The sequence below is a fragment of the Athene noctua genome, chromosome 29 (genome assembly GCF_965140245.1).
Source record: "Athene noctua chromosome 29, bAthNoc1.hap1.1, whole genome shotgun sequence".
NCBI classification, from domain to species: Eukaryota; Metazoa; Chordata; class Aves; order Strigiformes; family Strigidae; genus Athene; species Athene noctua.
In genome coordinates, this window is record NC_134065.1 from 3,974,966 (window position 1) to 4,001,628 (window position 26,663).

At 62.3% G+C, this 26,663-nt stretch overlaps 2 protein-coding genes across 6 annotated transcripts; one reads left to right on the top strand and one right to left on the bottom strand.

The window, feature by feature from the left end:
* The first annotated feature begins 305 nt into the window (after positions 1 to 305).
* On the top strand, positions 306 to 15,485 carry GABPB2 (GA binding protein transcription factor subunit beta 2). 3 transcript variants are annotated; one of them, XM_074929324.1, is made up of 10 exons: positions 306 to 356; positions 2,002 to 2,064; positions 2,280 to 2,422; positions 3,417 to 3,584; positions 3,726 to 3,920; positions 4,300 to 4,450; positions 7,326 to 7,439; positions 8,750 to 8,935; positions 10,371 to 10,501; positions 11,295 to 15,485. In XM_074929324.1, exons 3-10 carry the CDS (start codon positions 2,315 to 2,317, stop codon positions 11,580 to 11,582), a joined length of 1,341 nt encoding a protein of 446 aa, XP_074785425.1. In that variant the 5' UTR covers positions 306 to 356; positions 2,002 to 2,064; positions 2,280 to 2,314; the 3' UTR covers positions 11,583 to 15,485. The 3 variants fall into 3 exon arrangements, with proteins under 3 accessions (XP_074785425.1, XP_074785427.1, XP_074785426.1); XM_074929326.1 differs by having other exon boundaries at positions 13,749 to 15,485; XM_074929325.1 differs by lacking the exon at positions 7,326 to 7,439.
* An 86-nt stretch (positions 15,486 to 15,571) lies between these two features.
* On the bottom strand, positions 15,572 to 26,238 carry SEMA6C (semaphorin 6C). 3 transcript variants are annotated; one of them, XM_074929305.1, is made up of 18 exons: positions 26,122 to 26,238; positions 25,130 to 25,305; positions 24,942 to 25,056; positions 23,772 to 23,829; positions 23,634 to 23,690; positions 22,918 to 23,019; positions 22,351 to 22,441; positions 22,133 to 22,255; positions 21,832 to 21,920; positions 20,907 to 21,124; positions 20,000 to 20,131; positions 19,762 to 19,917; positions 18,777 to 19,016; positions 18,392 to 18,529; positions 17,794 to 17,871; positions 17,608 to 17,663; positions 17,411 to 17,452; positions 15,574 to 16,913 (listed from the first exon to the last, which is right to left on the bottom strand). In XM_074929305.1, the coding sequence occupies exons 2-18, from the start codon at positions 25,248 to 25,250 to the stop codon at positions 16,093 to 16,095; spliced, it is 2,637 nt and encodes an 878-aa protein (XP_074785406.1). In that variant the 5' UTR covers positions 25,251 to 25,305; positions 26,122 to 26,238; the 3' UTR covers positions 15,574 to 16,092. The 3 variants fall into 3 exon arrangements, with proteins under 3 accessions (XP_074785407.1, XP_074785406.1, XP_074785405.1); XM_074929306.1 differs by lacking the exon at positions 26,122 to 26,238 and having other exon boundaries at positions 15,572 to 16,913; positions 20,907 to 21,034; positions 25,130 to 25,613; XM_074929304.1 differs by lacking the exon at positions 26,122 to 26,238 and having other exon boundaries at positions 25,130 to 25,613.
* Between the last annotated feature and the right edge of the window lie 425 nt (positions 26,239 to 26,663).

A 26,663-nucleotide genomic window follows, 5' to 3' on the forward strand; every position in this document is an offset into this window, starting at 1 on the left:
CGGATATCCTTCCGCTGGAGAAAGTAATCCCCTTCCAGCGCTCCCCCCGCGTGGCTCGCCGCCCTCCTGCAGGCCCCTGGGCGGGGAGAGGGCCGCGGAAATGAAGGAGAAATTTTCTAAGCCCGTCCCGTGCTGTCTGCGAGCAAGGGGAGGCCCACCCCGCCCTTCCTCCGCCGCTACCGGCGGACTCTTTGCTTACATCGCGGTATCCTTCCGCCGCCTCGCTTCCGGGTCGGCCATTTTGTGTGGCGCGGCGGGAGGGGCGGGAACAGCCGCGGGGTGTCCGGCGGGGGCGGGGGGGGCGGTGCCGAGCACCGGGAACAGCCGCGTGCCTTGGGGGGGGCCCGAGCCGCCGTGTGAGTGGGGCCGGGGGGCGGCGGGGGGACCCCCGGGAGGGGAAAGGGGGGGGACCCCCTGTGGGGGAGCAGCGCCGGGGGCCGCTTGGGACGGGAGCGGGGGGGACCCCAGGGGGGTCCCGTCGGGGTGGCACGGGGAGGGGAGAGCGTCGGGGCCCTGAGGGGGGGCCTGGTGCGGGAAGGGGGGTCCCGGCCCCCGGGGGGAGCTGGGCCGGGGGGGGGCTCCTGTCCCCTAGGAAAAGTTGGGGGGGTCGGGAGTTTTGGGGCGTCCTGAGGCGGGTCTCCCGCCCCCCCCCCCGGCCGCTCAGGGGGGTTTGGAGAAGCGTTCTCTTCCCTTTTACTTCTGAAATGCGGCGCGGAGAGGTGGAGGAGTTTGTCAAGAGCAGCCCAAGCTGCGGATACTGTAAATAACTTTTATATTTATAAATAAAAAAAAAAAAAAGAGGGAGCCTCAGACTGAAATCCTCCCTGAAATCATCCTGCTGGGAAAAGAGCAGGAATGCGAGGCCCCCAAGTAATTAATTAGCGACAAAGGTTCGGGTTGGTACGAGGAGAGAAATGACTGGTTTTCGTAAGGATTCGGCTTCTTTCTTTCCCAAACCTGCCCAGGGTGTAAGCGCCGCTCTCGCAAGCTGGTGGTTAACTCTGAACCCAGAGATGGGTGCAACGAGTCGTGCCCGGCAAACATGCACGCGTGTTCGACGTGTGGCGATGAGAAGGAACGTTTGAAAAATAGGCGGTGTCCTGCAAGAAGTGAGAAAGGGGAAAAAAATAAACTAAACCCAAACAACAGACCCAAACTGGAAAATCCTAAAGGGCGAGAGGGGGTTGTGGTGGTCAAACACACGGATCGTAAATGCGCCGAGGTTCCGGCTGCAGGGTGAACTCTTTGAGTAGCTGCTCTGGGCTCTTGACTTCCGAGCTTTAGGTTGCGCGTAATGACTGCACGCTCGGAAGAAGCTGCACGTCCGAAAAAATAGTCTTATAAAGTGAGATTGTGGAATTGTGGGGGGAGAGGATGCGGGCAGGGGGTCCTGGTGAGCTGCAGGGGGGAGGTTTGCTGTTTGCCTTTACTGTCAGGGGCTTGTGCTACTCGTAGCGGGTCCTGTTCGTCACTCAGGACAGGCTGGGGTGTTTCTCTTGAAAGAACAAGAAATAAAGGAAGAAATAGAGCTTTCTGACTATTTCATAGCACTGGAGGTGAAGGGGAGGGCCTCATGCTGCCGGAGGGGCTGTTGGGGGGTGGCGCCGTGCCCCTTCGCACAGACCTTGGGTACTGAAGGCGCCACGTGAGCGATCGACGACTCGAGTCGGCCCTGGCTTGGTGTCAGAACACGCCGTGGTTCACTAGTGCCGTCATCACGCTGTGCTCTACGGAGCTTGGGATGAATAGAGACTGTTGTGTGGTACGTTGAGCCCAGCTTTTGGGTGCTGCTCCTTTCACGACCTTGGAGAAGGCGTTGGAGTCACTGAGGTTTGTTTTATCCTCTACGGGCAGAGAACGGGCATCCTTCCTTCCCCCAGGCTTAGCTGGTAGTGCTGGGGTCAGTGAGAGGGTCTCGGAGATTAAATCAACTTCTTAAAGTGCTTTAAAAATCGAAACGATGTGCGTGGGGTGCCAACAGCTTTGCTGTTGTTTTTGTAGGTTCTGCTCTTGGAACTGGATCCACATGGGCCAGTCTTCGACTCCGTGCAAGGCGCTGTTGAGGTAAGCAGGAGCTCTGGTGGCTTCTGGTGTCTGACCCCTTTGCTGAGCCTCTGTGCTGCCTTTGCTTGGTATTTCAGGGCACAGAACCGAAAAATCTAAATATTTATGCGTGTGTTGGGCCTGGTTCTGTGGGAAGATGGCGTGTCCTGATGGGCGCTTTTACCAGGTCTCCGCCTCACTGCTCTTTGTTCGTTTTCTGTTTGTGGCTTTTAAAGCAGCTTTCGGCGAATACTTGTTCCCATGTGTGAAGATGTCCTTAGTGGACTTAGGGAAGAGGTTGCTCGAAGCAGCTCGCAAGGGCGAAGATGACGAAGTGCGGAAGCTGATGGCGAGCGGCGCTCCCTTCACCACCGACTGGGTACGTGGGGGAGCGGGCGCGGGTAGTGCTGGGCCTGAAGGGTGCGGGTGGAACCCGGAGCCGTGACACCAGAGCGTGGGTTGGCAGAAAAAGCACCTCTGGATTCCTGTGGTGGAGGGGATTCCAGATAAAGCACTCTTAAGAACCAAGACTTAGGCAAAGATGATCTGACGTTTGTGTAAGGGTTGATCTCGGCCTGATGCCCGCGAGCACAGTGACAGGTACCGTGTTGTCCTGGGGCCACCGACAGGTACAGGATTCAGTGCTTTGAGAATTGCAGTTCCCAGCAGCAAAATGATGGGTCAAGTCAAGTGGGAAGAACTTTTAACACCTCTGAGTAATAGGAAGTTCTTTTACAAATAGTTTATTTAATTGTTTAAACTTTCTCAGTCAAGAAACTCACCTTTAGGGTTTTTTTTGTTTCCTTAAAAAAAAACCAAAATCTGAAAACAAACCAGCCCATCCTGGGGCTGGAAAGGAAAGAAAAGCTTTAACAAAACTGAAGAGTCACAGTTGGATAAAGAGAGAACCAGAGAATAACGAACAAGCCATCAGTAGCCATTTTCCATCACCAGTCGGCTTCCTTTCCTGACTAACGAGCCGGTTCGTTGTGAGCTGTGCGAGGGGAAGGGATGAGCTGCAGGAGAGGCAGCAGAGCCTGGGGCTGCTGTGCCAGGGCCCTTCTCTGCACAGCGGCACCTCGCCTGCCGTGAGAGCTGCGCCGCTCTGCCGTGGGAAGGCGGCTCAGGGGCGAGTCAGCGGCACCACGGAGAGAGCAAACCCTGTTTGATCTTCAGATCCCTGAGAAGTCTGAGGTTTATCAGCTAAATTATTGGATGGGCAGCCCCCTATTTCTGAGTGGAGGTAAAAAGGATAAATGTGTTTCTTCCAGAAGCTTTGTGATTCTAATTACTGCCAGACGTACACGTGGTGATTGCCGTGGCTGTCCTCTCCCGCTGTGGACCGCCAGTAACTCTTGTAAACTCACCCGCAGCTCGGGACGTCGCCGCTGCACCTGGCTGCCCAGTACGGCCACTACTCGACAGCTGAAGTGCTGCTTCGTGCCGGCGTGAGCAGAGATGCCCGGACGAAAGTGGACCGGACGCCACTGCACATGGCCGCGGCCGACGGACACACTCACATTGTAGAGCTGCTCATTAGCGTAAGTACAGACAACCCGGCCTAACGTTAAGCTGGTCTAAATCACCCTCAGAGTCAAGCCTTGATGCTGAAACGCACAGGCACCACCTTTAAGACCCTGAGAGGGGACGGCGCGCAGGCCAATAAAGCTTCTTTCTTTCAGAACGGGGCCGATGTAAACGCCAAGGACATGCTGAAAATGACGGCTCTGCACTGGGCGACAGAGCACAACCACCGCGACGTCGTCGAGCTGCTCCTCAGATGCGGAGCTGACGTCCACGCTTTCAGCAAGTTCGATAAATCGGCTTTCGATATCGCTTTGGACAAGAACAATCCAGAGACTCTGGTCATGCTGCAGGTAGATGAGGGAGGGAGAAACTTGCTGGTAATTCTCTGCCCCGCAGCTGCCTCTGCGCTAGAGGGATCCTGTTGTGTCCGGTGGGATCGTTTTCTGTTTGCAGAGAGAGCTGGAAGTACGGAGGTGGATGAGGTGTGTTGGATTTCTAGATCCACCGGCGTGTGCCTGCTAGGACTTGGGGAGTGTTGGGGTTTTATTACCACGCACCTTGCGCTGTTGTTTCACAAGTTTTCAAGTTTAGGTGGTAGTTTTATCACAGCTTTTTCACCGGTGTCCCTGAACTGCTGCAGAGCGAAATAATCTGCCTCTAAAATGTTTGAAAGGTGCTCATCAGCACAGAAAGCCTGATGACTTTGTGCCTGACCCTGCTCTTTCCTAGGAAGCCATGCAGAACCAGGTAAACACTCATCCAGAGAGAACGAACCCCGTCACCAACACTGTGACTCTCACCTCACCGTTTCTTCTGTCACCAGGAGAAGTTTTCAATCTGGCCAGTCTCGTCTCTTCAGCAGACGCCAAAACAACCTCAGGTAAGGTTTTACGTGACCTTGAGTGGGAAAGTTGTGAAAAAAGTTTCTAAGACTGCCTACCAGTAGAGGGCAGATGGTTATTTAGTAGAGGAAAAGTGGTGAAATCCAGCCGAACACACCCCACTACTGCTTCCTGCCCCGGAACGTTTTTTGCCATCGAAGGTAACAAAGCAGATTTCTGGCTGATGTAAGTGAAGGTGGCGCCGCTGTGCGTGGCAGAGCTCTGCTCAGCTCAGCTGTGGGGCTGCTCCGGGTCTGTTTCGGAGCTTGAGAAAATGGATTTGGCTGATTGCAACAGAGGAATAATGAGAATTATGGCCTGTGCCAAATCCTGAGCGCTGCCGAGCGGTTGGGGAACAGTTTACCTTGTTCTTCCCTGGCCACAAGAGCTGGGGGAACGTTTTACTGTGTGTAAACGTTGGGTGAGGAAATTGCAGAACAAGCAGGTCTCTTGGATATGTAGATTACTCCTTATTTCTTCAGTCCCACATCTTAGATGGAAATAGTTAGGTTCCTCGTTGTTCCTGTGAGCCTTATTTTGGTGGGGAAAACACTTTTCAAGGCTGAGCGCGAATTCTTTTTTTGTGTAATTCCAATTTTCATCGTTAACTCTTAAAGTGAATTTTCTGTGTTTGGGGAAATCCAAACCGTTGTTTCTTTTCAGTCGCAAGGAGGCTACCAAATACAAGTTTTGTGAAGCTATTTGGCCTCATCCTGCAGACACTTCTGCCTGTGAGTAATCCTTTGGTTAGTGGGAGCGTTCACATGCTGGAGAGTGCTTTGAGAACCCCCGGTTTGGGCGGCCCCACCCCGACCTCTCCGCCTGGGCCTGGCCACAGCCACTTCAGCCAGCTCCAGGCTTGCTCTCCAAGCTTCCAGGGCTGCTCGCAGCTTCGGGGCACCGACAGCCCCTCCCTCAGAGAGGGGAAAACGTGAGGAAGCTGCAGCGTGGCTGGCGCACGGCATCGTCGGTCAAGGACCTTCCACAAACTCAAAAGGGGCATAAAATTCGGGGGTTTTGTAGCCGGGAGGACGCTCTGGCCACGGTCCTGGTCCCTGCAGACGGGTCAGGCTCTGCCAGGTGGGAGTCACGGGGGCCAGCGCCCCGCTGAAAGGCTGTTAGAAAGCTCCTTTTAGCTTAAACACACAGCCCGTTCGGACTTTCTCCTGGTGCGAATGCAGCCCTTCAGCTGAAATCATTCTTCTTCTTCCATCTCCTCCATCCCTTTGATGTGGAAGTCAGCCCCGTCCCCTCGCGGCCTCGCTGTGTGGGTGAGCAGCTGCAGGCAGCGCTCCCTCCGGATGAGCTCTTGGCCTTGTAAATCCCCGTCTCTGCCCGTACATCCTCGTACATCCTGCACCGTAATCGCCTTTCGGTGCCACAACGCGGCGGCAGCAGCTTACTGTCCGCATGGGACCGGACTAAAATACACCTGGGCTTTTCCCCCCACGACACTGCAAGGATCAGTAGTAGCCGGGCAGCTTCAGAACAGCCGGTGTCCCCTGCCCTGGGTCACGCCGGGAGGTTTTTTCCTCATTTCCCACAAGAGGGCATCAGCGACTGCACCTTCATTATAACAAAACCCTCTGATTTAGCACGTCTGGTTAATAATTTTTTCCTGCCTCTCTTAAATTCCCGATGTCTTCCTTTATCGAAAAAGTTTTTAAAGCCGAACAAGTACCTTTAACTGCTCTGAAGAAAGCGGGTTATAAGCTGCTGGAGACAGTCACTAGTCCTGTGTTTTTTTTTCACGTGCCCAGCCCACGGCCTTTTGCAAGTGTCGTCCTTTGGAAATAACCCCTCAACAACCTCCTGAAACCAGGAGCTGGCACCAAAGAGAGAAAATAGGCTGCAGGGGTTAAGGCGGGGGAACTTCAGATGAACTTCCCTTTGTGTGCTTATAATCTGTTTATCTAGCTGGCAGTGAAGTACAGGATCTTTTTTTTTTTTTTTTTAAGAGGAATTGTGGGTTTTATGCACTGAGTTTGCGCCCGTTTAGTTAATTTCCTGTTCATTCTTATGAAGTCAGCCTTTGAATAGGAGTTACTGTGGTCAATTGGAGGAAGAAACATTGTTTTTTGGGAAGTGAGAAGGCTTGTTTAGTTCGTTCAAATCAATACCCCATTGCAGTAACCGGGGTCTTTCCGTTGCCCAACCTGCCCGGGGAGGAAGGACAGACCCGCACGCGCAGCTGATCTCAGCCTTGGAGCAAAAGGCTCTGAACTGACTTGTGCCAAAACCTTTGGCCCCTCAAGTCGAGCTGGAGACTCTCCCAATTCGGGAAGAACCGGGGTGCTGGAATTTACTCGTGGTAGCCGACGAGTTTAAGATGCTTTTCAGCTTTTTGCAGTTTTTTGCAAGCGGTGGTACGACGCGAAGCCAAGAAATTCCGTGCGTAGGAACCGCTGTGCAGGACGTCCCAGCCCTCGGGCTCCAGCGCCGTCCGGGGCTCGCAGGGCCGCCCCTGTCTCCCGGGGGGAGCTGGGCAGCCCGGGGGCCCGGCAGGCAGCCTGCCTTCCCCTGCCTCTTACAGCCAAGCTGGAGAAAATCGGGTCAGCTGTGCTCTTCTTTTTGTGACGTGGTTCAGAAAAAAACTTAAATACTTGCTTTCGGTTCGATTAAAATGATCATAAAATATTCTGAGTGGGTGCAGTCTGTGCTAAAGTAGCATCAAAGCCCTTTCACAGTCAGTCACTGAAAAATGATCTGTACCACCTCCCCGTCTCCGCCGGCCACTGCCAGCCCAGAAAATACTTGACAGCCTCTATCTTGATCTCTAGAAGACCAAATTGTTGCCTTCTGAGTGCGTTATTCGCCGTTTAGGTGTGGCAGGTCCTGACGGTCCTTCCGTTTGCCCTCGTCTTTCCCAACCAGGTGACTCTCATATCTCCACGGCGCAGTTTCCCAATTCATCGACCTCCGTGCTTGCTGCGCTTGCGGCCCTCGCCGAGGTATCGGCGCCGCTGCCCAGCTCAAACAGAGACCCAGGTAGAGGAAACCGGGCGGATGCCGGTTCAAATTTGTGTAGCTCTGGCCAGGAAATCGAAGGAAATGTAAGATGTGGAGGTAAACTGGCCTTTTTTAAGGGTAAGGAGGAGATGATAATAAATATTTGTGAAGCAGTGGGTTTATTTGGTTTTTTTTCTTGCTAATCCCAGTTCAAATTTAATTTAAAAAAAGAGCAACTGTTACCAGTAGAAGTAACTTCATTTTTGTTAGCCAGCGTGTCTGAGCCTGGCGTGACAGTATGTCCTCTTGATGTGCTTTAACAATTATATTTAAAAAAGCCCCCAGAGTTCTAGAACGTAGGTTTACTTCCTATCAAAGTAAATGTAGATAAGTATTTGTTTAAGAAGGACCTTGAAGTGTTTTCTGTCCCTGCTTTGGGGTAAAATGTTGGTAGCCAATGTTTTGAGGCTCTGGAGGCTCTGGTAGTTTTTCTTACGGAAAGGTTTGGGCGTGTTCTGTGTTTGGGTTTTTTATGATCTTTTACTCTATGTTTGTAGAGTGTGATGTTTGACCTTTCATTAACTTCAGATTGAAGGGTTTGATAAAGTTTACATAATCCTTTCCCCTTGGGATTCAGTTCTTTTCCCCAAAGCTAAGCGTTTTGCCTAGAACCCAGAGAGGAGCCATTTGACTTCCTCAAGCTGCTGGTGCCGACGCCTTGACCTGGGGTGCGGGAGTGTTTTCCTCCCTGGCACCCGGAGCGCCCCAGCGGGTCAGACCCCCCCTGTTTCCTGCGCCGGGAGCAGGATGCAGCCGCAGGGTTGAAATCCTGATTATTTGTACGAGCTGTTAGGTCACACACAAGTGTCCCAGGGAGTGGAGTCACCCGGCCGTGCTCAGTAGCCTCCTGGTGGTCGCCTGGGCCGTGCCCGTGGGGACGGGGCTCTTGAGGCACAAGGAGGTTTTTTGCGTGGGGTTTGTCTGTGTTGGAGCTGGGGGAAGGGTCACGGGGGGAGCCTGGCCAGGCCTGTCGGGCAGCTGCCTCCAGCTCCGGGCTTCTTAATTCACTTCGTGTGCTCAGATGCTGGTATTTATTAATTTACCTCAAACCCGCTGGGTTTACTCCAGAACTAGACTTGTTTTGTTAAGGTGTAGTGGATTTTCTTTCCCCTGCTCAGACTTTATGTCTCGGTAATGTGTTTCTCTGTACTTGGCTTGTTTTTCATCAGCAGCATCCCAGGAGTCTCAAGCCGTGTACTTGAGCTTTTTTCACTTCAGTTTCTATTCGAGGAAGAGAGAAGGAAACGCTGACTCTTTTTTTTTTTTTGGCACTTGCTTTATTTCTCAAGGTAAGACGGAGGAAGTAGTGGAGGCAAATTCCATCGACCCTGCCCTACGGCACGCGGTTGGCAGCGGAGGGCAGCACGTCATCGCCATCGTGACCGACGGCGTTTCCCTGGGCAGCCTGCAAACGGCCATCCCCGCTGGCGGCCTCAGCCAGCCCTTCATCCTGACCATGCAGGATGGGCAGCAAGGTAAGGAGGAGCTGGGCTCGGAAGGCAGCGCTGAGGATTAACTCCAAAAAGACAAAAAAATAAAATCAAGTGCTGCCTGTGAGCCCCGTGGAGCCCCGCAGGGCTGGCGGCGGGTGCGACCTGGCTTGATCCGTGCCTGACCGCCGGGCTCCGGGAGGGGTTAAAATCCCTCTGTGACTGATGTCAGTGGCAGAGCTTGCCAGCCACTTGTTCGGAGCTTACTACATGCTGCTGTGCTTCAGTATTTCGATCTGTGCGTTAAAACCGAACACCGTGAGCAGAAATGCCCGGTTCAGCCGTTGTCTCTTCGGCAGCCGGGCGAAGGTGATTCCTTTATCTCGTGGTGAACTTCCCTGTCTGGGAGCAAATCACTCGGCTGATGAAACTGCAGCCTCTTACCTTTAGCAATCACTCTGCTGTTCTTGTAAAACTTAGTATTAGGCCATTAATATCAGCTTAAATCTGCCTCTTCCTCCCATAACTAGTTGTATTGCCGAGGGCAGTATAATCTCTCCGTTTTACAAGGCAAATGTACGTGGTGCTCAGTAAAGCAGGGCAGAGCTCCAGAGCGCTCCTGCAGTGGTTTTTCTCTTTCCTCGAGGGATGTAATTCATCAGCCTTGTCTGCTACCAACAAGTCTCTCAGCGTGTCCCGGGGATGCTCTGTTGTTTGGATTAACAGTGGGTGGAGAAAAGGAAAATGAGGAAGCGGAGCCGCTCTGCTGTGACACGCACACGGCGCTGCAGCGTGAGATGGTTACATCAGCTCTGCCTGTTCACAGGCTTCACGAGTGAAAAGCAGTTCTCTGAAGCTGTTAATTGCTCAGAATTATTTGCCAAATTTGCCAAGTTACTACAAGTAAAAACCGTTCTTAGTCTAAGGAAGACAAAGGCAGAGCTGTTTAGGTAGCGCTACCTTCGGTAGCTCACGTGGTGCCTTTCTCTTATTCAAGAAATAGAATTCAAGTAGAATTGTTGCTACTGGCTTCCCAAACCCCTGTTTGCAGATTTAAAATGTGTTTGTTCTCTGGAGTATTTACAGCTCTTGCTCGTGCTTAAAGCTGATTCAGAGCTTAGCCCCTGCGACCGTGCGCTGGGATTTCCGAGCAGAGCTTCTGTTCCTCCTGCTTAGCCTCTCTCGGCTTTCAGTTGCGCTGCCGAGGCATCGCAATGATAGTTCTTACATCACATGTTTTCTGAGGTGCAAATCTTTGACTCTGGATTCTGCCAGCCCTGTTGTGGTGAAATGCTCGGGAATTTCAGGGGCCTGAACAACAAAAATTGGAGACCCGGACCGGAGTTTCTCTCCTCTCCGGGAAAGCTTCAGCGGGTCTCGTCTCCCCAGGCCCGCGCCGATGCGCTGACTTCAGAGAACTCTTTGGGAAACATCTGTGCATGTCTCGCACTGGATAATTTGTCACCTTTCAATTTTTCAGTTTTAACTGTACCTGCTGGTCAGGTTGCAGAAGAGACTCTCGCTGAAGACGGAGATGATGCAGAAGAGGAGGAAGAGCTGCCGGCCAAGAAGCAAAAAGTAGAACAAAATGTAGATGACTCGGAAGACAAGGTAGATACTCCTGCTTGTAACTTGGATTGCCGTCGTGTCCTGCGGGTTCCTCTGCTGTGCTGGGGATGGCGGGCTCCTGGTCTGCCCAAACCATCTTGGAACGGAGGAGCAGAGCCCGGGGGTGTCTGTGTGACGAGCTCTGCCCCGAGGTTCCCTGCCCTTCCCACACACACTCCTGCAGCGGCAGGGAACACGCGGGCGCTGGGGAGCGGCGATGCTCGGTGCAGTGCGGGGAGGAGGAGAAGAGCCAGCTAAACCTCGTGTGGCTGTTTTGCCTGAGCTGAAGGGGTAGCTCAGGGTTTTTAGATGAATCGTGGTCGTCTGCTGAGATTATTTAGGATTTCCTGTAGAAGCACGACACACGGGCTGGGTGTGAGCCAAGGCTCAGCTCTCCCTAAAGCAGCAGGAATGACTCGCCGTCATTCTCTGCTGGGAGAAGGAACGTTCCTCTCAGTTGCCTCCCAACTTTTCAGCACTAACAGCTCTGTAGTTCTCTTGCATCGTGGTCTCACCTGCTTCCAACCTTGGAAATTCTTGATGGCGAGCTCCCACGTAACTCCCCAGCGTGCCTCCCCGCGCCGGGGGGCCGACACCCGCCAGCCAGTCGGTGCCTCCCCGTGTCCCGGCTGCCCCCGGTGACACGGGCTGAGCAAACCAGTCCAACAGAACTCGACCCGAGCCCGTTTCCAGCGCCGCCTCGGAGCGTTTTGCTTTTATAACTGGTAGGTGTCGGAGCGCTCCGTGTGGCAGGTTGGGCCTCCACCGTGGGCTCTCTCCGCTTTGTTTTCCGCAGGGCAGCGTTGAAAGGGAAGTGCTGCAGCAGCGGCTGCAGGAGGCGAACCAGAAGGCTCAGGAATATCGCAGCCAGCTCCGAAAGAAGGAGCAGGAGGCGGAGGAGTACCGCCTGAGGCTGGCAGCCATGGTGCGGCAGCAGCCCAACGGCGCCGAGGGGACGGTGCTCCACGAGGTCGCCAAGGGGGACCCGCTTGGGGTCACCCCAGAAGAACTCAAGGAATCGGTGCTGTCCCTGCTGGAAATGGATCAGCCCACTGATATCGTTGTGGAAACTGTAACCTCCTAATCCTTGGTCATAGACTTTTTTTTTTAAAGGAAAGTAACTTTTTTTTCTTTTTTTTTTTTTTTTCTGTTGTTGTTCAATAAGGTGCTGTTGGCGCGTGGTGTTGAGAGCAGAGGGCCGTTGGCAGAGCTGCCCCGTCGCCGGGGTCGGAGCTTCCCCAGCCCCTCGCAGCGTAACTCTGCTTTCAGCGCCGGGCCTAAAGGTGCTTTTAAAGCTTGACCTTGAGGGATTTGGAAGCTTTTTAACAAAATTTTAACCGGTGAGACCTGACGGCTTATTTGGTGATGTCAATACCTGCTTTGTTGGGGAGTGGAAAAGAAATACCTCGTTGCCAAAGCAGCTGGCGTTGGCGCTCGGCTGCCTGGGAGTTACAGCACTGAGAAGTGACCCTGCAGAAACCTGAGGTGTGCGCTCCCTTCCGCCAAGCCGAGGGACTGGATCTGGACCTTCAGAAAAAAAAAAAAACCAACAGTCTCGTGGGGTGTTGCTTTAAAATCTGCAGAGATGTGGAGGGGATTTCCCCTTTCAGCCAGAAAGTGAATTACATGTTCGTTTTCTTCCAAAACCATGAATCTTCCTGACTGAGGCAACCGTCAGTGCAAGAGCAAAGGCTGAGCTCAACGTCCGTCAGCCGGGGCGTGCACGATGCTGGGGAATACCACCCTTCACCCCGGGTCTTTCAGGAACGGTTTGGGGGGGCTCTTCCCCTTAACTACCAAAAGGGATCACCAAAAATTCCTCCTCGACTTTACGATATTTAGTCAGATGTTCCGTTTGACGCTTTGGTGCTGAACGGGGGCTGATTACGTACGCAGCTGCTGCCGGGCAGCTGGGGAGTGGAGTTGGCTCTGGAGATGCTGCTCCAGCACGGATCCTCCCGGGGACTCTGCCGGGGCCCCCGAGGATCAGGAGGTGATGGGGGATGGCCAGCGTGGCTTTGCCAAGGGCACGTGGGGCCGGGGCAGTTTGGTGGCCTACGCCGGGGTTACGGTGTCGGTGGGGAAGGGAAGGGTGATGCCGTCTGCCTGGGCGGGTGCCCAACTTCGTGTGGTCCTGCACGACAGCCTCGTCTGAGCTGGAGAGGGGTGGCTCTGGGATGGGCCGCTCGGGGGAGGAGGACTTGGCTGGTGGTTGCGCTCAGAGTTGGGGTCTGCAGCTCCGTGTCCATGGGGGAAAAAAAGAGGCGACGAGTGACGTCCTCAGGGGACGGGGCCACAGGGACTGAGCGCGCCCTCGGCACGTTCCCCGCTGGCACCGAGCTGGGGGGGGCTGGAGGGAAGGGACCCCTCCCCAGGGGCCTGGGCAGGCTGGAGAGGGGGGACGTGACACCCTCACGGAGCTCAGCAAGGCCAAGGGCAAGGTCCTGCCCAGGGGTCGGGGCAGTCCCCAGCACAAACCCGGGCTGGGCCAGGAGGGGCTGGAGAGCAGCCCCCAGGAGAAGGGCTTGGGGGGGCCGGGGGGTGGAAAACTGCCTGTGAGCCACCAACGGGCGCTGGCAGCCCAGAAAGGGCCCCGTGTGCTGGGCTGCACCCAGAGCAGGGGGGGCACAGGGCCGGGGGGGGATTCTCCCCTCTGCTCCGCTCTGGGAGCCCCCCCTGCAGGGCTGGGTCCAGCTCTGGGGCACCAACAGCAGAAGGACACGGACCTGCTCCAGCGGGGCCAGAGGAGCCACGGAGATGCTGGGGGGGCTGGAGCCCCCCTGTGAGGACAGGCTGGGAGAGTTGGGGGGTTCAGCTGGAGGAGAGAAGGCTCCGGGGAGACCTTAGAGCGGCCCCCCAGGGCTGAAAGGGGCTGCGGGAAAGGGGGGGGGGATAGGACGAGGGGGAAGGGGTTTAACCTGAGAGAGGGGAGATTCAGGTGAGATCTGAGGCAGAAATTCTCCCCTGGGAGGGGGGTGAGGCCCTGGCACAGGCTGCCCAGAGCAGCTGGGGCTGCCCCCTCCCTGGCAGGGCTCAAGGCCGTGTTGGACGGGGCTTTGGGCAACCTGGGCTGGGGGAAGGTGGCCCTGCCCAGTCTAGATGCCCTTTAAAGGCCCCTCCCAAGCCATCCTGTGGTGCTGTGACACACGTCACTTTCTTTTTTACTAAACAGCTTTTAAAGATACTAAATCCTTTCTTAATAAGCAGCTGATCTCGTTACTGAAATTGTATTTTTTTTTGCTCTTTGCAGCCCGGTTTAGCGCAGGGATCCGTTTAGCCCAGCGGATTAGGGGGGTCAGCAGGGAACGGCTTGGAAGCAGCTCGAGTAATCACGTGGAGCTTGGTGATGAAAACTGATCAAGTGAAGTTTAGAAAAACACCGTCGGTCGCGGAAAAGTTTTAAGGGCGAGGAGAGACTCGCAGCTGCGAGGCGCAGCAGCTGGCCTGCTCTCCGGGTATCTCTGGCAAGATAAAAATCCGGAGCTCTTTTGGCCCGTAGTTCATTGGTTTGGGGTTTTATGGGTTTGTTGTGTTGGGGTTTTTTTTGTCCCAGTTTTGTAACCGTTGGCAGGACTCAAGGCAATAATTCAGTTTTGTGGACCTTCCGTTGCGTTCTTCCCACGCGTGTCCGGGTTTTCTCTCGGTTCTGGCCTTCGTTAACGTCTCCTTGCTGAGAGATCAGACCCGGCGGCGCGGCCTGACGGGCTCGTGAACGTCCAGTCCTGGCACCGAGGGAATTCCTCGTTCCCACCCGGCAGAGGGGAAGGTGGGATCTGCCAGCGCCCGGGCTCACCCGCGGCCGCTCGGAGCGTTCCTGTGCCGGGCGGGGCAGGGAAAAGCTTCCCGAGACTTTGGAGAATCAAAGTGCATTTATTTATAACCGGTGTCGCTGTATTTATAAATCAGACTTTTTGTATCTTTTTTTTTTTTTTTTTCCTAAAGATGTTTTGAAGAAGGCTTTAATAATTATTTTTTACGAATGAATGTTTGGAGAGACTCGGTTCCTGGCTGTCGCTTACTTGGGCGTTTCCTGGCTGACTGACCGCAGATGATGTTCTTGTGCTCCCCAGCCCGCTGACACTTCGGGTCTGTTTGACCTCAAAACCTGCCTCAGAGGGGCCGGGACAGCAGGAAAGTCAACCCCGGGCAGGTGCTTCCAACACCCAGAAGTGTTTGCCGGGTATAAAGGGACTCTCGTCCACTTTGGCCTTTACGTTTTGCCTGAAATTTGTGTTTCTTTGTAAATTTGAAGAGCTCGGCAGCTGCGCTGCGTAGAAAGGCCGTGCTGTGCCTCCCCCAGCACCGCCGTTCTCTGTTATTTCCCCCCAAAAAGGCTCAGTTTTGCCAAAAACTCCCTTCAGCTGGGAAACAAACTTCCCCTTCAGAACAGGACGGGGAAAAAAAAAAATAAAGGGGGTGTCGTGGCGCGTCGCCTCGGGCAGGCGGAATCCCACGTTCCTTTTATTCTCAGACAGGCCCAGAACAAAGCCGAGGAGAATTTGATCTCCGCTAGAAAGAATTTAAACCCGGCTGCGGCCCCTGCTCCTCCCCCAGACAAGCTTCGGAGCTTTTCCAGCCGAGAGCAGCAGTTTTGGGGCGCAGGGCTGGGCTCCCCCCCCCTCGGCGAGCTGCTCGGCGCCGGGTTCAACCTTCGGTGCCGGATCAGACGCGGATTAAACCGTTCCCGTTACCCCCCCGGGGCCAGCGGGACGGTGTAAATCCGGGGGGGCTGCCCCCACAAACAGGTGAACCCCCGGCCGCCCGCGAAGGGGAAGAGCCACCCCTGGGGGGGGTGGGTGTGTGTGTCCCCCCCCTCGCCCCCGGGGCCGTTCTGGGGCCAAATCCCGTTATTTCTGTAACGGCGCCCGTTTCGCCCCGGCGGGGTCGTGGCCGCAGGGCCCCCACGGGCGCCCTTGGCACCGTGACCGGGGACCCCCCCCCCACCTTGAGCCTCTTTTCACTGAGGACAAACGGTTGGAAACGCAGAAATTTCAACCTTTATCCTTTTTTTTTTTTTTACAATTTTTCTTAATAACCCCCCCCCCCCCCCCCCCGTGGCTCTCCTGTCCCCTGCACCAGCGCTTTGCCAAGCCCTCGGTGTCCTGGTCACTGCGGGGACACCCCAGGGCCACCCCCCTGTCCCCAGGCTGGCCTTGGGGGTCTGGTGGCCCCTTGTGCCCCCCCCTTGTCCCCCCCCCTCACCCCGGACAGAGCCAGGTGGGCACCGGCGCGGGGGCCACCACGTCGCGCGGGGCCGAGCCCTGCCCCTACACGGTAGGATGAACCCGGCCCTGGTGGGGTTGGGGGGGCCACTGCGTCCCCCCACATCCCACCCGGTGTCCCCAGGGGGGGGCGGTGGCCTCAGCGACCCCCCCAGAGTAGCCAATAAATTAGAAATGATCAAACAAACAAAAAAAGGGTCTGGGGAGGTGAGGCCACTCGGAGAGGGCGTGGGGGGGACATGGGGACCCTTCTCCCCCGGGGGGGGGGCAGTGTGGGGACATGGGGACCCTCATTATTCGGGGGGGGGGCAGTCTGGGGACAAGGGGACTCCCATCACCGCGGCGGGGGTCACCCTGGGGACACGGGGACCCTCATGGCTCAGGGCACAGAGCTGGGCCCCCCCTCCCTGCCGCGGCGGGGGTGTCCCATGGGTGCTGGGGACCAGGACGCCCCCGTGTCCCCCCCACCGGCGCCACGAGGGGTTTGGGCAGCACCAGGGGCTTGGTGGCCAGGGAGCGGTGCAGGGGGCCGGGGCGGGGGCCCCCGGGCGCCCCCCCCAGCGAGTGCATGCGGGCGAGCCCCCGGGCCAGGCCCGGTGGTCCCGCGGGCGGCCCCCCCAGAGAGTGTCTCTGTGCCAGGGGCCGCCGGGGCGGGGGGGGGCTGTCGGGGGGCACGTCCAGGCGCCGGAGCGTCGCGTCGCGGGGGGCCGGGGGCAACGGGGCGCCCGGCTGCACCCGGTTGGCGAAGGAGCCGGTGCCCGGGGGGGTCACCGGCCACCCCGAGCCCCCCGCCCCGTGCAGCCGCTGCAGCAGCAGCTCCTCCAGGGTGGCTTTGGGGGGGGGGCCCGGCCCGGGGGGCTCCGGGCGCCCCGGGGTGCCGAGGCGGGGGTCCTGGCCGCGTGTCCCGGCCGGGGGCTGCGGGGTGGCCTCGGGGCTGGGCGGCTCGGGGGGGTCCCGCGGGCCCCCGGCCGCTCCCTGGGGCGGCAGCGCGGGGTAGAGGCGGGGGGCTGGCGGCTGGGCCGGGGCCCGGGGGGCGGCGGGGGGCTCCGGGGGGCCCTTGGGGGCGGCGGGGCGGCGGCAGGAGGCCCGCAGCAGCCCGGCGGCCAGGGCGCCCAGCGCGAAGGCGCCCAGCACGCAGCCCGCCAGCACCGGCACCGGCACCGCCGCCGCGCCCGGCCCGGCCCGACGCACCCCTGCGGGAGCAGCCGTCAGCCCGGCACCCCCGCGGGGGGCCCGCACCCCCCCGGGCCCCTCCCGGTCCCTGGGGTCTCCCTCCCCACCCCCGGGGTCCCTCCTGGTCCCTGGGGTCCCCCCGCCCCTCGTCTTTCTCCTGTCCCCAGGGTCCCTCCTGGTCTCTGGGGGTCCCGCTCCTGTCCCTGGGGGTCCCCCCACCCTCAGGGTCCCTCCCGGTCCCTGGGGGTCTCCCCCCACCCCAAGGTCCTTCTGTCTCCGGGGTCCCTCCTGGTGCCCGGGGTCCCTTTTCCACCCCCGGGGTCCCTCTTGGTCCCTGGGGTCCCCCCACCTCAGGTCTTTCTCCTGTCCCCAGGGTCCCTCCTTGTCCCCCTGGGGTCTCCCTCCCACCCTGGGGTCCCTTCCCGGTCCCTAGGGTCCCCCACCTCTGTGATCCCCCTCCCATCCCCGGGGTCCCTCCCAGTGGGTGTCCGGGGGGGACAGACGGGGTGTCACTGACCGTGGGCCAAGTCCCCGTCACCGTCCCCCGCAGCTGGTGCCTCTGTGAGAGCAGAGGGGGGGTCACCGCTGTCCCCCCAATGTCCTCCACATCCTCCGGTGTCACCCACACGTCCCCCCCGGTCACCTCACGTCCCCAGAGGTCCCCGCGGTGACACTCCATGTCCCCAAATAGTCCCCAGTGTCCCCCCCCTTCACCTTGGCAGGTCCCGGCGGTCCCGAGGGATCCCTCCATGTCCTGCTCAAAGCCGCTCCTGGGGCACGTGGGGGGGACACACATCACCCGCCGTCCCCAGTGTGTCCCCCCCCCGCGAGGAAGGGACCCAGGAGATGGCGGGGGGGTGGGAGGAGCCCCCGGCGGGGGTCACCGCGGGGGACACTTACGGAAGGTCCTCGGAGAAGGGGACGCAGCCCCGGGGGGGCAGCCAGACGCAGTACGGGTCCCGGGCGGCCAGGCAGCTCCTGGGGGGGCAGGCGCCGGGTGCTGGAGCTGCCCTCGCACACCCTTGTGCCCTCGCACACTCCTGTGCCCTTGCACACCCCTGTGCCCTCACACACCCCTGTGCCCTCACACACCCCTGTGCCGTCGCACACCCTTGTGCCCTTGCACACTCCTGTGCCCTTGCACACCCCTGTGCCCTCACACGTCCCTGTGCCCTTGCACACCCCCGGCCCTCACACACCCTTGTGCCCTCACACACCCTTGTGCCCTCACACACCCTTGTGCCCTCACACACTCCTGTGCCCTCGCACACTCTCCCACCCCCCCGTGCTCTCACACGTCTCCACGCTCTTTGCACGCCCTTGCGCCCTCACACACGCTCTGTGCCCGCACGTGCCCTCGCACACCCTCGTGCTCTCACACATCCTCGCACGTCCCAGTCCCCGTGCCCTCGCGCATCCCCAGCCCTCGCACACCCTCGTGCTCTGCCACGTCTCCGTGCCCTCGCACACCCTCGTGCCCCGCCCGTGCCCCGCTCACCCGCGGCAGGCGCCGTGCCGGGCGCAGCGGCTCAGGGGCAGACGCACCAGGCACCCGGCGAAGGCGACGTAGAGCTCCCGGCCCGGCGGGTGCAGCTCCAGCCCCAGCACCCGGCTGGCACCTCGCGGTCCCTGGCACCTGCACCCCCCAGCACCCATCGTGACTGCGCCCCCCAGCACCCACGGCCCCCACCCGGCAGCACCCACCGGCACCCCCACGGCCCCAGGACACCCATCAGCACCCTACGGTACCGGCGTGACCCCCCCAGCGCCCCACAGTGCCCCCCAGCACCCCCGTGGCACCCACACCACCACTGCGCCCATCAGTGCCTGCTGCCCCCCAGCACCCGCAGCCCCCCCCAGCCCCCCCAGCCCCCGGCACTCACCGCCCGGGGTCGTAGAGGCTGATCTCCTCCAGCAGCAGCGTCTCGGAGCCGGGGTCCCCGGGGTCCCCCCGCCCGCGGCTGTCGCCGGGGGGTGCGGGGGTGCCGCCGGGGTGCTGGGTGGCCCCGAGGTGCCCCGTGGGCGCCAGGACCTTCAGCACCCGCCCGTCCTCGGCGCCCAGGAAGAGCACGGTCTGGTTCCCCCGCGGCCCCGCGCCCGCGTCCACCGCCAGCTGCGTCAGCCTGCGCCCAGCGCACCCTCGCACGGGGCCTCGCACGGGGGCCCGCGCACCCACGTCTTACACACCCTCATGCGGCCTCGCACCACGGCTCCGCACGCCCATGCCCCAGGGCTTTGCACGCCCTTGCGCCGGGGCTTTGCACACCCTTACAGCAGGGCTTCGCACACCTGTGCACTGGGGCTTTGCACACTCATGCACCAGGGCTTTGCACGCTCATGTAACAGGGCTTTGCACGTTCATGCACCAGGGCTTTGCGTGCTCTTGCACTGGGGCTTTGCACACACGTGCACCAGGGCTTGGCACACGCATGCCCCAGGGCTTTGCACGCTCATACACCAGGGCTTTGCACATCCTTGCACCAGCCTTTGCACACACGTGCATCAGGGCTTGGCACGCCCTTGCACCGGGACCTTGCACACCCATGCACTGGGGCTTTGCATACTCGTGCACCAGGGCTTGGCACATCTTTGTCACCGGGCCTTCACACACCTTCACGTGGCCTTGCACGCCCCTCGCACCACGACCCCTCGTGCACCCTTGCCCAGGAACCTTCCACGAGGACCCTCCCTGCGCCGCCGCACCCGCAGGGCTGGGCGCTCCCCTCACCCCCCGCCCCGCGCACCCACACCCTCCTCGCACGAGCCACCCCCTGTCCCCGGGGCCACCGTGTCCCCGAGGGCACCCTGTCCCTGAGGCCACCCTGTCCCCGAGGGCACCGTGTCCCCGAGGGCACCCGTCCCACGCACCTGGCGCCGGTGCGGGTGAAGAGGGGCCGCCCGCCGGCGGGTGCCACGGCGCCGTGCAGCAGCGGGTGCTCCTTGGCGAAGGCCAAGGTCTCGTCGGGGAAGTCCCTGGAGGTGACGACGCCGGCGGCCGAGCCCGTCCCCGCGCAGCAGCCCGGCCTGCGGCACGGCCAGAGCTGGGGACCCGGGTGGCCACCGCAGGCCGGGGGGGGACACCTGGGTGTCGTGGGGGGGGTGGTACCTGGGCCGGGGCACCCTGTCCTCGGGCACCGGGGCCCAGGTGCCGGCGGCGCCGCGGGGCTCAGCGAAGGGACCCTCGAACGCCCGTTCCACGTCCGCCAGGTAGAAGGCGCAGACGGCCGAGCCGGGGATGCTGCGGGGCGGGGCGGGGGTGGCACCGGCGCGGGGGACACCCCTGTCCCCTCCCGGCGCTGACGGGCCGGCCTGGGTTTGGCCAGAGCCCCTCCGTGTGCCCACACCCCCTTCCCGTGTCTGTGTCCCTGTGTCCGGTCCCAGTGTCCCCATCACCCGTGTCCCCACGTCCCCATCACCCGTGTCCCCATGTCCCCGTGTCTGTCCCTCCCGTGTCCCCATCTCCTGTGTCCCCATGTCCCCACTGAGCCCATCCTCATGTCCCTGTGTCTGTCCCTCCCGTGTCCCCATCTCCTGTGTCCCCATGTCCCCACTGAGCTCATCCTCATGTCCCCGTGTCTGTCCCTCCCGTGTCCCCACGTCCCCACCGCCTCCATCTCCATGTCCCCATGTCTGTCCCTCTCACATCCCCGTGTCCCCATCTCCCGTGTCCCCATCTCCTGTGTCCCCATGTCCCCACTGAGCCCATCCTCATGTCCCCGTGTCTGTCCCTCCCGTGTCCCCACGTCCCCACCGCCTCCATCTCCATGTCCCCATGTCTGTCCCTCTCACATCCCCGTGTCCCCATCTCCCGTGTCCCCACTGACCCCCTGCCCATGTCCCCACATCTGTCCCTCGCATGTCCCCATTTCCCCACCTCTCCTGTCCCCGTGTCCCTGCCCACATCCCCCCCCCATGCTCCCCTGTGCACCCACAGCCCCGGGTCCCCTCGGCCACCCCTGTCCCCGTGTCCCCACGCCCTCACCCCCCGTGTCCCCGTGTCCCCGCCACCGTGCCTGTTGGGCTGGGTGCCGAAGAGGGCGAGGACAGCGGGGCGCCCGTGCAGGGCCCGGGGGGGCGTCACCGCCTCCAGGACGTCGAAGTAGAAGATGGCGTCGCCGGGGACGGCGCAGAGCAGCCGCACCTTCAGGAAGGACGTCCAGCGCCGCTCCAGCACCCGCGGGGACCCGCCCCGGTCATTGCGGCACACCCGCGCCACCCGCGCCACCACCACCTGCGCCGGCACCCAGGGGCGTCAGCACCCACGCGGACCCAGGACACTGGCACCCGGGCACCCATGGGTGTCAGCACCCCAATAGCTATGGGAGTTGGCACCCATGGGTGGCAGCACCCAGGGACGCGTGGGCATCAGCAGCCGGGCACCCATGGGTGTCAGCACCCCAATAGCCACAGGAATTGGCACCCATGGGTGTCAGCACCCCAATAGCTATGGGAGTTGGCACCCATGGGTGTCAGCACCCAGGGACACGTGGGCATCAGCAGCCGGGCACCCATGGGTGTGAGCACATGGATGTTGGTACCCAAGCACCCATGGGTGTGAGCACCCCAATACCCATGGGAGTTAGCACCCATGGGTGTCAGCACCCACGGGGACCCAGGACATTGGCACTCAGGGGCGTCACCACCCAGGGACCCAGGACACTGGTACCCGGGCACCCATGGGTGTCAGCACCCCAATTCCCATGGGAATTAGCACCCAGGGGTGGCAGCACCCACGGGGACCCAGGACATTGGCACCCGGGCACCCATGGGTGTCAGCACCCCAATACCCACGGGAATTGGCACCCATGGGTGTCAGCACCCCAGGAGCACCCTGGGAGCCAGCAGCACGTGGGCAGACACCCCGGGGGGGGCACTGGGCTCTCCCCTGCCCGGAGCCGGGGGGGTGGGTGCTGGGTGCCCCCCCGTGCCCGCACCCACCTTGCCCAGGGCGCTGAGCTCCACCGCCACCTCCCTGAAGAAGAAGTAGACGTAGGGGCCGTAGGGCAGCGCCTGGACGAAGTGGGGCTCTGGGGGGGGGGGGGGGGGGCCGGGGGGGGGCCGTCAGCCGCCTCCTGTCCCTGCCCGCCCCCCCCTGCGCCCCCGTGCTCAGCCCCCCCCCGTCCCCCCAGCCCCAGTGTCCCCCCCAGCCCCCACCCCGTCCCTACGCACCCCTACACCCGCACCCCCCCCCTCCAGCCCCCCAATCCCGCCGTGCCCCCCCCGGCCCCCCCGCGGGTACCCTGCAGCCAGCGGGAGCTGTACTTGAGGGTGCGCAGGGGGGGGCGCCCGGGGCTCAGGCTGCGGTAGATGACGGCGTCGCTCGCCTGGAAATCCGCCACCGTGGCCGAGTAGAGGCTCCCGTCTGCGGGGGGGGGACGGCGGCGTCAGCCCCCGGCCCGCCCCGGGCACCCCGGGCGTGTGTCCCCCCCCCCCCGACCCCCCCGCCCCGGCACCCACCGGTGAAGAGGGCGACGACGCTCTGCTTGGCGTCGAAGGGGCACCGGGCCTGGCCGCTCACCTCCTCCCCCTCCTGCGCCAGGCTGCCGACCTGGGGGCGAGGGGATGAGCCCCCCCGAGCATCGCCCTGAGCCCCCCCATCGCCCTGAGCCCCCCCAAGCATCACCCTGAGCCCCCCCATCACCCTGAGCCCCCCCGAGCATTGCCCTGAGCCCCCCCATCGCCCTGAGCCCCCCCAAGCATCACCCTGAGCCCCCCCATCACCCTGAGCCCCCCCGAGCATCGCCCTGAGCCCCCCGGAGCATCGCCCTGAGCCCCCCCTGATCATCACCCCTGAGCCCCCCCCGATCACCACCCTGAGCCCCCCCATCACCCCTGAGCCCCCCCCGATCGCCACCCTGAGCCCCCCCCCATCACCCCTGAGCCCCCCCAGCTCATCGCAGCCTCACGCTGCCCCAGCACGGAGGCACTGAGGGCGCCCACACTCGTCACACCTGTGGGCGCTGCCCCGCCGCACCCCCCCCAGGCTGAGCCCCCCCCCGGCAGTGACCCCCCCGGCCCCCCCACCTGGTAGGTGCGGCAGAGGGGGCTGAAGGCGTTGGTGCCGCAGGCCAGGAGGGTCCCGGCGTCGCGGGGCACCAGCACCCTGATGTAGTTGTGGCACTCGTCCTGCGGGGCGGGGGGGCGCGGGGGGGGCGCGGGGGGACCCGTCATCCCCACCTCCTCCTGCCCCCAGCGCCCTGTTTGCCCTCCTCCCTTCTATCTCCCCCCCCGCGCCCCCACACCCTGTACCCCCCCACATACCCCCATTCCCCCCCACCCTGTACCCCTCTGCCCCCACATCCCCCTGGACCCCCCCTGGACCCCCCCCATATCCCCCTGTACCCCCCCTGTGCCCCCCCACATCCCCCTGGACCCCCCCTGTACCCCCCCCATATCCCCCTGTACCCCCCCTGTGCCCCCCCACATCCCCCTGGACCCCCCCTGTACCCCCCCCATATCCCCCTGTACCCCCCCTGTGCCCCCCCACATCCCCCTGGACCCCCCCTGTACCCCCCAATATCCCTCTGTGCCCCCTCTGTGCCCCCCCACATCCCCCTGGACCCCCCCCTGTACCCCCCCGTACCCCCCACATACCCCCATACTCCTTCTGTACCCCCCCATCCCCCTGTACCCCCCCTGTACCCCCCAATATCCCTCTGTGTCCCCCCTGTACCCCCCCAAATCCCCCCGTACCCCCTCGCATCCCCGCGTGCCCCCCCGTGCCCCCCCGTGCCCCGTACCTGCCGCCGGCCCCGCATGGCGCAGTTCTCCCTGTCCCGCGCCTCCCAGGTGAGGTGCTGCCGGGGGACGCGGGCGGGGGGTGGGTGTGGGCATGGGGACCCCCCCGCCCCCCCGGGCAGCACCCGGCCCCCCCTTACCCGCTGGGGGTACAGCGTCCCCCGGGCCTGGCCCAGGTCGAAGGCGTAGATGTGGTCCCTGGGGGGGGTGAGTGTGAGTGTGAGTGTGAGTGTGCGGGGGGCACCGGGACGGGTGGGGGCACACGGGGGGGCGGGGGAGGCAACGCGGGGGCACAAGCACGTGCACGCGTGCGGGAGCACGTGTGGATGAGGCAAAGGCACGTGGAAGAGAGTGCGAGGGCACACAAGTGTGCACAAGCGTGTGCAGGCACACATGGGCTTACACGAGTGTGCACACGCGGGTACAAGTGCGTGAAACCTTGCACAAGCAGGTACAAGTGCGCGCAACCTTGCACGAGCAAGTACAAGTGCACACAAGCTTGCACAAGCACAACGCGTGTATAAACACCACAACCTTGCACAAGCACGTAAACGGGGTGATGAGCTTGCACAAGCCGACCGGCACGTGCAAGCGTGCACAAGCGCACCCAAGCAGGCAGAAGCTCGCACAAGCGCGCACGAGCACACAAAGGGGGGACGAGCTCACGCAAGCGCAGGCACGCGTGTCCAGGCCTGCGTGAGCTTGCACGAGGAGACAAACGTGCACAAGCGTGCACAAGCACGGACAAACGTGCCCCAGTGCGCCCCAGGGTGACATCACACCCCCCCTTCGCCCCCCCGCCCCCCCCCGGCAGCTGCCGAAGTCGCCCCCTTGGCCCTCGGCCTGGCCTCGGGGCAACACCCTGGTGCTTGCACACCCCCCTTACACCCCCTTACCCCCCCTTTATTCCCCCTTACACCCCCTTACACCCCCTTCACACTCCTTATTCCCCCTTACCCCCCCGTACACCCCCTTACACCCCCCTTCACCCAAATCCACACTTTACACCCCCTTACACCACCCTTGCACACCCCTACACCCAACACAGGGTGTCGTTACACCCTGAACTGGGTGACGCTGCACCCTGAACTCGGTGTCGTTACACCCAGCGCGCCCCAGTATCCCCAGTACCCCTAGCACTCCCAGTTCCCCCAGCACTCCCAGTTCCCCCAGCACCCCCAGTACCTCCGGTGCCCCAACTCCCCCAGTCCTCCCGTTCTCCGCAGTCCCCCCAGCACCCCCAGTTCCGCCCCGTTCCCCCCAGTGCCCCCAGTGCCCCCAGTGCTCCCAGTGCCCCCAGTGCCGCTCACCGCCCCGCCACCAGCAGGCTGCCGTTCAGCCGCACCATCCGCTGGAAGTCGAGGCCGCGCGGGGCCGGGCCGGGGCCCCCCCGGAGGCCGCCGAAGCGGGGGTAGGCGGCGGTGGCTGCGGGGACAGGGGGCGCGGTGACACCCGGGGACACCCGCCGGCCCCCCCGGGCCCCCCCCGGGCCGCTCACCTGCCAGCCCCACGGTGCTGCGGGCCGCCAGGTCCCGCGGGAAGGCGGCGGCGGCGCCCCCCGGCCCGAGGAGGAGGAGGAGGAGGAGGAGGAGGAGGAAGGGCAGCGGCTCCCCCGGCATCGCCACCGGGGTCCCGGGGCCGCGGGGCTGAGGGTGACACCGCCCCCCCCCCGGGCTGCGAGGGGCGACCTCAGCGCGGGGAAACTGAGGCACGGGGGGGGCACAGGGCAGCCCTGGGTGTGGGGACAGCGGGGACGCGCTTCCAGTGCCCCCAGTGCCCTCCTCCCAGTGCCCCCAGTGCCCTCCTCCCAGTGCCCCCAGTGCCCTCCTCCCAGTGCTCCCAGTGCTCCCATCCCAGCGCCCCTGTATCCGGCCCCGTGTCCTCCCGCTCCAGGGGCCCGTCCCAACGCCCCCGGTAACCCCGTCCCAGTGCTCCCAGTGCCCCGGGAACTGGTGCCAGCAGCGCCGGGACACCACGCACGGCTGTGAGCACCCCCCCACCCACTCACAACCCCCCCACACACCCCAACAGCCCCCCCGGCACCCACCTGCGCCTTCACAGCACCCCGAAACACCCCCCAACCCCCTCACAGCACCCCGAAACACCCCCCGGCACCCTGACAACACCCCGAAACACCCCCAGCACCCCAAAACACCCCCCGGCACCCCGAAACACCCTCCAACCCCCTCACAGCACCCCCCAACCCTTTCACAGCACCCCGAAACACCCCCCAGCACCCTGACAACACCCCGAAACACCCCCAGCACCCCGAAACACCCCCCGGCACCCCGAAACACCCCCCAACCCCCTCACAGCACCCCGAAACACCCCCCGGCACCCCGAAACACCCTCCAACTCCCTCACAACACCCCGAAACACCCCAAAACTACCCCCCCCCGTGTCCTGCCTCACCCACACCCCCCGAAACACCCCCACAGAGCCCCAAGGACCCGCCGCCACCCCCCGCCCCGACCCCCCCGCGCCCGGTACCGGCTCCGCTCCGCGAACAGCCCCGAGCGGCTCCGCCCCGGAACGGGCCGGGACCGGGGGCGGGACCGGGGACCCCCGCGGGACCCCCCCGGGGCCACCCTATAGCCAGGCGTTAATTCCCGTTAATGAGATGATCCTCATTAGCTGCCGGGGGGTTGGGGGGGCGGCTTGCACACGCGTGTGCACCCATGCGTGGGAGCGGGCACAGCCCCGCGCACCCCCCGCACCGCCGGCCCCCGTGTCGCTGCACACGCGTGTGCACCCGCCCCGGGGGGACTGGGAGCTACTGGGAGCTACTGCGAGTTACTGGCAGCGACTGGGAGCAACTGGGGTCCCGCCCAGGTGCCACTCAGGGCCCGGTCCCCAAGTGTCGCCAGCACCCCCGGGGGGGGCAGCACCCCCTGGGGACATCCCGGGCTACCGGGGGACCCTGGGGAGACCCCCGAGGCTCTGGGGGGGGCCCCAAGGGTGCGGGCACAGGGTGACACCTGGTGGCACCACGCGGCGTGACACGCGGGTCCCCTGGGTGGGGACACACACAG